At 59.7% G+C, this 9,229-nt stretch overlaps 1 protein-coding gene across 1 annotated transcript; it reads left to right on the top strand.

Moving 5' to 3' along the window:
• The first annotated feature begins 4,593 nt into the window (after positions 1-4,593).
• Positions 4,594-8,590, top strand: TPPP3 (tubulin polymerization promoting protein family member 3). Its single transcript, XM_065641212.1, has 4 exons — positions 4,594-4,715; positions 5,957-6,148; positions 7,270-7,423; positions 7,660-8,590. The coding sequence occupies exons 2-4, from the start codon at positions 5,961-5,963 to the stop codon at positions 7,846-7,848; spliced, it is 531 nt and encodes a 176-aa protein (XP_065497284.1). The 5' UTR covers positions 4,594-4,715; positions 5,957-5,960; the 3' UTR covers positions 7,849-8,590.
• The last annotated feature ends 639 nt before the right edge of the window (positions 8,591-9,229 follow it).

Below are 9,229 nucleotides of genomic sequence, written 5' to 3' on the forward strand. Positions count from 1 at the left end.
ACAAGCTGGGAAGGAAGGAGGTGTCCTGCACTGCTGGCAGTTTGCTGGGGCATGACCATTTCCAGGAGCACAGAGCTCTCCCTCAGGTTCAACATTTAGTTGTCCTCATCTGAAAACGGCCCAAAGTCCCCAAATTCCCCTGCCACATACACAGACACCCACCTGAGAAGGGTCTCTGTCTCCAGAGTACCCAACAACCAGTGCAGAACCCCACACGCTACTGGGCTGTACTGGTTCTGTCCTGCAGGCTTCCCTGCAAGGAGCAGAAGCCCATGCTTTTTGTTTGAGGCCCACAGGATGCCCTGGGGACCCTGATTTGGAAGTTTCTCTGGGCAGGGAGGACATCCTGTGCAGGGACAGGAGTTGTACTCTAGGATCCTTGTGGGTCCCTTCCGACTCAGGACATTCTATGTTTCTATGATCCTTCTCCTGCCTTCAGCTGAGACAAGGAATGTTTTCTCCACTACATCAAGTGCTGGAAGAGGCAGAATAAATCAAGACTGCAAAATATACTTTATCCATGTGTTGGGGCACCTGGGTGCTGAGCAAAGGGCCAGGCCCCCAGCAGGACGGGCTCCCAGCGCTGCCAGTGTCTGACTCCGATCTGAACCTCACAGGTGGCAGGTGGGACCATGTGTGCCAAGTGTTGTTTGATTGTGGCTGGGTTTTGTATTTTCGCCACAACCACATTAAAGGAGGACTGTTGAAGGTGCATATGGGGCACCTGATGAGTGAAAATAGTGAGACTGAGATGGTTTTAGTTCCTGGGAGAACTGTTGTCTACCCTAGCTCAGTTCCCAGCAAGGATTCACTTCTGCAAGTGAAGTTCAGCATCTCACCTGAGCTGCTTCAGGCTGGGAGGGCTTTTTGCAGATGCTGCTTTGCAAGATACACATGCCCTTGGGACCCTGGTGCAGTGTGGTGTATCCCACAAAGTTGTGGAAGTTTTCCACAGCAGTCAGCTGGTACCCTGCCAGAATGGTCACAGCAGGGGCAGGCACAGCCTGGGCTCGCTCCTTCCCCACCTCATGTCTGTCCTTTTGGGACCCTGATGCTGATACTCTGCAGGTTCAGGTGTCAAAGGTGTTTGTGCTGCCTGCATTAGGGTGACAGTAGAAGTCCTGGTGCCTTCAGCTCCCCATTGCTGCAGAAACATTGAGGTCTGGCATCCCTGAGCACCTTTTCCAGCACCAAATAAAACACGTTTGCCAGGGCACAAACTCTCCCATCAACAGGAGACAGCACCTTGGACTGGCCATTTCCACCACAAGACGCTGTGGCTTTTTATTAGGAGCAAGCAATGCATTTGCAGGATGGTGACAGCTTTCTGCGATTTATGATTTTAGAGGACTTCAGTTGTACCAGGCCTTGCAGCATGTTCCTCTCTCAGCCTTGGCATGGGACGTACACCCTGTTTGCTTTCATCTTCAGGCCTGACTCAAGTTTCTTAGTTTTCTCTTTGAAGTCAAGGGGACCTTCCTTCAGGAAATGATTTTTGGTGAGTCTTTTCCTGGGCTCTGCTTTTGACACATCCTGAGAGCATCTCAAGGGGCTGCCTTGAATTACAGGAGGGAAAAAGGAAGCTCTTGCCAGAGGACAGAGCTTTTTGCCCCCTCCTCTCTGCCTGGTGTTGTGCATGCAGATCCCCCTTGGCTCTGCGTGCTGCTGGCACACCTGGCACATACATGCATGCTGCGGTTGCACCACTCATCAGCTGCAGCTAAGCCCTGTTAATGCCTTGTGGACATGCTGTTGCTGGGGTTACCGTATACATATTGCACAACCTCCGAAACACTGCCCTCTGTTTTGTAGCAACTTGTGATAGAGAAGCAGTGTTTCTGCATAACCTCATCCCACCCCAGCTGCAGCCGAGCCAGTGACTGAAATGAGATGACTCTGGGGAGCCTGCAGTGCCCAGCCCCAGGGGAGGCGAGAGGCAAGGAGGACAGAGGGTGAGTGCAGAGGGTGCTCAGAGGTTGCACTCATGCTCTTGTGTGTGCTCTGGGCTGCACCCTGGAGCTATCACTGCATGCCAGGACTCTGTGTGAAGGTGGGGAGATAGGCATAGTCCTAGCAAACACAAGCCCAGCATCTGAAGCCGTGTCTCGGTGACACTGACCTGTGAGCCTCAGCGTGCCTTGGGCAAGCACTGAAGTTACACAGCTCGTTAAGCTCTCTGGAACAGGAGACAGCCTGGGAGTGTCCTGACCCTTGTTGGAAATCACAAAAAGGGAAGGGTCCCTGGGGGAGCTGAGCACCAAGCGGTGAACATGCTCCTCTACCACATCACAGGACCTGTGCAACCTCCTCCTTGGCTCCTGCCTGCACCGTAGGCTCCGGACCAAGTCACAGCCTCCTCCTGGGCTTCCTTTTCCGGACTGCATGAGGAACAGCAGGAGCCGGCCAAGGACCATGCTCCATCCCAACGGGGCTGTCATGGTGACAACAAACGCACAACAAACCCCAGCCCTTAGGAACTGAAACCTGACCTGCTCAACCCAACCCCGTGGGGCAACTTGCCAGCCCTGGCTTGGTGCTTCCCCTCTTGCCTGGATCTCTCTATGTGCCACCTTTGGGCTCTGCGGCCCCTGGGACTGGCTGGAGCTCTGGCAGAAGAGCTGCCAATGTGCCCAGCTCCTGCCTGCTTGCAGCTGGGTGAGTCTGGGCTCTTGTACTGCCTGCTCCTGCCAGAGCTGCTGAGAGCTGGATGCTCCAGCTGGCATTACCTGGGCTTCTCTCCGGAGCTGTAGGCTGGAAATAAGGCCAAAGACACCTGCTTCAGTGGGGAGATGCAGGGCAAGCTAAGGACAAGGCTGTAACTTCAGCAAGACTTAACCACTTTCCTTGATATGGCAGCTGCAGTTATTGCCCTCTCCTTACAGCAGACAGCAGGTGAGCAGCTCTTCTGCACTTTCTGCGGGGTGAGATGACAGCCATAGGTCTTTGCTGGCCTGGAGGCTGCTTTAAATTCCCACTTCACAGCAAACCACTGTAACCTCTGAGCCTCTGCACTTTGGGACCTGCTTTCATATTTTACGAAGGGTGGGAAGCATGCGTGTTCAGGGCAGAGTCCTGGTGCCACCTCCTCCATGCAGTGCCCAGGCTCTCTGGCCATGTCTGAGCTCTACCAGGACAAGATGGACAGAGGAGAAACACTTGTTGGTAAGACTGGTCTGGCCCTACTAGATAAGCCTCCACACCTGTCCTGCTCACCCTTGACTCTCGCCTCCTGGATGTCCTTGCCACCTGGCAGCTATGGGTTGCCACCCTGCCTCTGGCTGGGCTGTGAAACAGCAGCTCCTACTGATGGAGGGGTCACAAGGTTGGTTGAAGTACATGACAAAGTGGTGTCCTTCATGTGGCTGTGAGCATCTGGGGCTATCCAAAGTGACTGGGTACTGTGGCATGCCTGTGTCCTCTGACACCAGCCCTGGCACTCACCTCTGAGGTGGGAGGTAAAGGTAGTGACCCCAAATCATAGACCTGCTGAGTTGCCTGGTGGTCACCTCTGGAGGTCTCCAGACCTTGCTCCAAGCCAGGATCGGGATGAGTGGGTTGCTCAGGGCTTTGTCCAGTCACAAGTTGGCAGCAAGGTCTTGGCAGAGAACATGTGCCCCTCAGCTGAGAGCGGGAGGTTGTCACTGGGGCCATATCCTAAAGCAAAGGGTGCAAGAGCAGAACTGATACCCCTGGGGCAGCTCAGTGTCCTGTGTCCATCTTTGGTCTGCAGCTCCTCTGCACACTGACCAGGGCAGACAGAGACCAGGAGGTGCCAAAGGCTGCGTGTGTTCGAGCTGCTGCCCTGCTCCCCAGGCTGCTGGTTTACCCACAGGACCCAGCATGGCAGCAGCAAACTGCATGCTGTGTCTCCTCAGTGTGAACATCTCCTGGTGATGCTGCAGCTGGTCGTGGAGGACATCCTGCGCCCGCTGGAGTGAGGCTGGGGAGTGCCGACATTGGAGGTGCCTGGTCAAAGAGCTGAGGTGGGGCTGTGAGTAAGTGATGTGGGTTGTGTTGGGTTTCCATGGCAACCACAATATTTGGGTGCTGCTTCAGCCCTCAGCACCCTTGGAGCCTCCTGTGTGGTCAGGCTCCAGGCAAGGGAAGGCAGGCATGGTGGGCAGCGCTGGCGTGTGGCTGGCTGCCCCTAGGGTCACTCCAAGGGTGTCCCACTGGGCCAGGCAGAGGGGGCAAGCACTTGCCATGGTGGTCAGCACACCAGGACAGATGGCATTTGTACCCATAGCCTAAGCAGAGACCTTTGGTCCCTAGTATCACCTGCCAAGAGGGACCAGTTCGTCTATGGAAGGGCATGCTGGCTGTGTGGGGCAGGGGACAGGGCTTCAGGGCAGAGCACAGGGGAGCTGCCGGAGGGAAGCCTGGGGTGGCAGAGTGGTGGGGAGACCTTGTGGGGTGAAGGAGGGCCTTTGTCAGCTGGAGAAAAGACCTTGTGGGATGATGGTGGAGCCTTGTGGGGTGATGGAGAGGCTCCGTGGGGTGGTGGAAGGCATCCCGGAGGTGGTGCGGGGCTGCTGCCCGGGCTCCGCGTCCCCGCCCCGAGGGCGCTCCCCGGCCGTGCCGCGGCCCGGGGGAGGCGGGAGGGGGCGGCCCGGAGCCCGGTGCGGGTGCGGCCCGCGGCCCCTCCCGTCGCCATGGCGGCGCCTTAAACAGGCGGCGGCGGCCGCCCCCCCCGCCTCAGAGCGCGGCGCCGGGAGGTGAGTGACCGGGAGAGCGAGCGCGGCCGCGGCGGAGACGGGACCCCCCCGCCCCGGGGCGCGGCGGCAGCGGGACCCCCCGGACCCCCGGCTCCGGCCGCTGCCTGTCCCGGGGCTGGTGCGCGGGAGTGGGGGGACACTGAGCGGCCGAGCGGGCCGGGGGTCCCGCTGCTCTGCTACCCCCCAAGCACGGGCGGCGAGCTCCAGATGGGGAGGTCCCAGCTCCGCTGTGCGGGGCCGTGCGGTGCGGGGCGGCCCCTCCGGGGCTCGGGCTGGCGGGTGCCCCGCGGGAGCCCGGGGACAGGCGGGGACCAGCGGCTGCCGTGTCCCGCCTCCTCGGTCCTCCCTAGCGACGGTCGCCAGGCAACGCCGCTCCTCCCTAGCGACGGTCGCCCGGCAGCACAAGGGCTGGCGGCGCAGCAGCCGAGCCCTCTGCTCCTTCGTGCCCCTCTCTGCCTCCTGCCAAGGCCCTGGGGGGGCCCATCACGCTCCCCCCTGCCTGGGCACTGGGCGAGGTACCCGCTCTGTGCCTTGGGGTGCTGGAGCCACAGCTGGGTACCGCTGTGCCCAGTCCTGGCTGAGATGCTGTGGGTGCTCAGCACATGGCAAGGGATGCTGAGCTGGCAGGGCGAGGCTGGTGCACTGACAGCAGCGGAGGCGCTGTGGTGGGACAGCAGCCACAGCTCTGTGTGGAAACAGGTCCGTCTGCAACTTGGCAACCCAGTGCTGCTGGCTGCAGGGCACTGTGTTTGACCCAGCTTTGTGGGGCACGTCGCAGATTTGGGGTGCTGCCACATCCATGCAGGAGGTTGTGACTGTTGGCAGAGCCAGCAGGCAGGGGAGAGTTAGGCTGGAGGCAGGCAGTAGTGCCATTTCTCATCATCGATGAGCACAAGGAAGGCGGCTGCATTGCGTCATTCCTGGAGAGTGCTCCCGAGGGGACAGGCAGACGCGCTCACTCCTCGCCAGCCCCTGGAGCCGACAGCCTCACCGCTGACAGCTCTCAATCGGAACCTCCATCCCTTAAGCATCTCTGCTGTTGGCTTTGGGGCTTGACCGAGGCTGCCACCAGCTCTCACCCCACACCCGCAGGCGCTGCCAACGCCCCGCTCCTGCTGCAGTGCCTCTGCCCTCGCCAGCTTTCTTTCTCCTCCTCCTGCCCTCGCAGAGCGACTGAGCTCTGCTGGTGCTGCCAGCGAGAGCCTGGGTGGTAACAAGCCCTTCTGCACCTCGTCCTGCAGCCCCATGGCTGGGAGCGCTGAGATGGCATCCCTGGAGGAGAGCTTCCGCAAATTCGCCATCTATGGTGACACCAAGGCTACGGGGCAAGAAATGAATGGGAAGAACTGGGCCAAGCTGTGCAAAGACTGCAAAGTCACTGATGGCAAAAGTGTCACCAGCACCGACGTGGATATTGTCTTCTCCAAGGTGAAGTAAGTGACTCAGCTTTTTGGGGCCTCTAGCCGCTCAGAGGCTGGGGATGCTCTTGCGGCACGGGCAGGGTGACAGTGCCTGGGTGCGGCGGTCCCAGGGAGGAGTGGTACCCAGCTGTGTGCCCAGGCCACCCATGGTCCCTCCATCATGAGGCAGCGGGTGCTGCCTTGTGGTGTCCTGCCTTCAGGGAGTGTGTGGCTGCTTTTGCAAGACCTGGTAATAAATTAATCCATATTTGGGGGGTAGGAGGTTCAGATTTTGGTGCAGAGGCTGTGCTCCTGCTCCCAGGCACTGTGGTGGGCCTGGCTCGTTCTGACAGGTTCCTATCTAGCAAGAAGGTGCTGCAGGGAGCAGACGAAGGTGCTCAGGGGTGTCCCATGTGACATGGCACAGCTCATTCCTGGGTCTGGCCAGTTCACACCTGAGCTTGGTGAGGGGTCTGGTCTTTGCTCCTCTGAGGTCACAGGGGCAGCTGAAGGGCTAAAGACACATGGGGCTGCTTTCAGGGTCCCTGAGGACATGGTGACACCAAATCTTCTGCACCAAGGTGCAGGAGCAAGGATGGGTGGAGACCTTTCTCCCTACACACCCTCTATCCAGGCATCTCCTTCCTCCCTGGTACAACTAGGAGGGTCTAAGCATGGGGAGGTTTTTGGCGCGTAAGAGAGTGGGTTGCTGTGCTGCCCCAGAGATGAGGACCGGGTGCTTGTGGGAGAGATGCTCTGTGCACGCCCTTCTGAATTTGCCCAGAGAAGGACTGCTGCCTGTCAGAGGGGAGAGCGTGTGGGACATCCCAGGAAGCCTGAAAGCAGTGGGAATGGATGCATGTCCTCTCCTGCCACCAGCACCCAAGTCCCAGGGCACTCCCATGCAAGGACGAGGTTTTGGGCACTTGGGACTTTAAGAGCATGTGGCTGAAAAGCTCCTGGAGCTCATCACCAGTTGTGCCCAGCCTGACTCATTCAACTGGGAGTGCCCTGGCTGTAGCTGCATTTTGGAGGTGGGCAAGGGGCCTGAGGCTGGTGGAGGACAAAGCCCCATGCAGCTCATCCTGCTGCAGCCCTGTTTGGAGTCACAAGCTGAGGACGTGCTGACGGCACCCTGGGTTTTGTGCTTGCAGAGGGAAGACAGCCCGTGTCATCAACTACGAGGAGTTCAAGAAGGCTCTGGAGGAGCTGGCCCCCAAGAGATTTAAGGATAAGAGCAAAGAGGAGGCGTATGAGGCTATCTGCCAGCTGGTGGCAGGGAAGGAGCCCATTAACGTGGGTGTCACGGTGAGTGAAGAGCCCCTCGGAGCAGGAGGGCTGGGAGGGAGGGAGGGAGGACAGAGCCCTGCCTGCAGCTGAGCAGAGACACTTTCCAGGAGATGCCATGGCCCTGGGTGGGCTGGGGATTGCGCAGGTCCAGTGGGCACGGCAGGGTGCTCGTGGGCATCAGCAGCTTGTATGGGGCAAGGGGTGACGGGGATGGGGCATGTTCTTGACTCGTGTGTCCCATCTCCCCACTGCAGAAAGCCAAGACAGTGGGGGCCGTGGAGAGGCTGACGGACACCTCCAAGTACACGGGGTCCCACAAGGAGCGTTTTGATGAGAGCGGCAAGGGCAAGGGCAAGAGCGGGCGGGAGAACATCGTGGACAACAGCGGCTATGTCAGTGCCTACAAGAATGCAGGCACCTATGATGCCAAAGTGAAAAAGTAGGGACAGGTGCCTATGGCACCCACCGCCCCATCCCTGCGCGCTGGCTGTGGGGCCGGTGCTCATGTCAGCCTTGGGACATGCCCGTGTGACGTGGGACCCGGGAGGCTGCACTGGGGCCAGCCCCAGGCTGGCGGGATGTCGGCCGCCCAGCGCTGATGTGATTGGGAAGTCGCTGGGCTGTGTGCTCTGCCCCAGTGCTACATCTGTCCCTGCCCTGTGCTGTGACACCCCAGCCCCTCTTGTGCCCCCTGTGTTGTCACCCCTGGCCCCCCACCACTGGTAGCACCCATCGTACTAACAGCACTGCTTCTCAGGGCTCCCCTGCCCCACTGGCACCCAGACCTTCCCTACCTCAGCCCTAGCTTTTGGGGCACCTTTCCTACCAGTCCCACCAGGGACAGCAAACCTGTCTTCCCTGCAGACCTCCCGGGGACCCACCTTGACCCAGCACTAGTTACACCACAGCCACCTTCCCCACCGGTGCCCTCACCACGGGGCTGCCCAGCTTTGCCGCTTGCCCAGCACTGCCGGAGGCTCACACACTGTGGTATTGCCAGGGTGCTCCCAGCCCAGCCTTGGGATGCACCCTGTTGCCTGGCTGTCGACAAAGGTCTCTGATCTGAACCCCCGTGGCTCCCTGCTGCCTTCGCGAAGCCCAAACCAAAGGCTGCTGCAGACCTGTGCTGTAACCCGGCTCTGCAATAAAACCCTGTCCGCACTGACGCCCCCGGGTCTGGTTGTGTTCTGCGGCACTGAGCAGCCAGAGCCCCTTTGCCCACTCATCCATCCAAGCAGTGGGAGGCTGGGCTGGCTGTGCCGCTCCAGGACAGCCGTGCCGTGGGCTCGGCCCTGGCCGCCGGCGGTTTTGGCAGCTCTTGTCTGGCCCCGAGTTGCCTGAGCAACTGCAGGCACACAAACACGAGCGCCTGGCTCCCGCTCCTGCTCTGTTTGCAACCAAACACATGAGCTCCTGGTAACAAACCCTGGGAACAGATGGGGCTCTGGGATGGGATGGCGCCTCTGGGATGGGGTGGCTGCTGCTGCGGGTGCTCGGGTGCATAAGGCTGGGTGCAGGTGCTGCCACCACGATCCGAGGCACGGGCAGAGCCTGCTGAAGTGCTGCCTGGGTGGCAGTGCTAGGCTTTCCAGCTAGATACTCACCTCTGTGGTCATCTGTTTGGAACCGGGCTCCCTAAATAACCCACAGGTGTTATTTGGCAGGTGCCTCAGCCACAGCACCAGCATTGCCCGCGCCACGAGGTATGTGCTGGGGTGCACATGTGGCTCGAGTGGGCTCGCTTGCTACCATTGCACAGCCCTGCATCTTCTGCATCCTAGCCACCTGCTTTTTAAAACACAGGACAAGGAAGAGATTGTCTTC

Source organism: Caloenas nicobarica, chromosome 9 (assembly GCF_036013445.1).
Source record: "Caloenas nicobarica isolate bCalNic1 chromosome 9, bCalNic1.hap1, whole genome shotgun sequence".
Taxonomy (NCBI): Eukaryota; Metazoa; Chordata; class Aves; order Columbiformes; family Columbidae; genus Caloenas; species Caloenas nicobarica.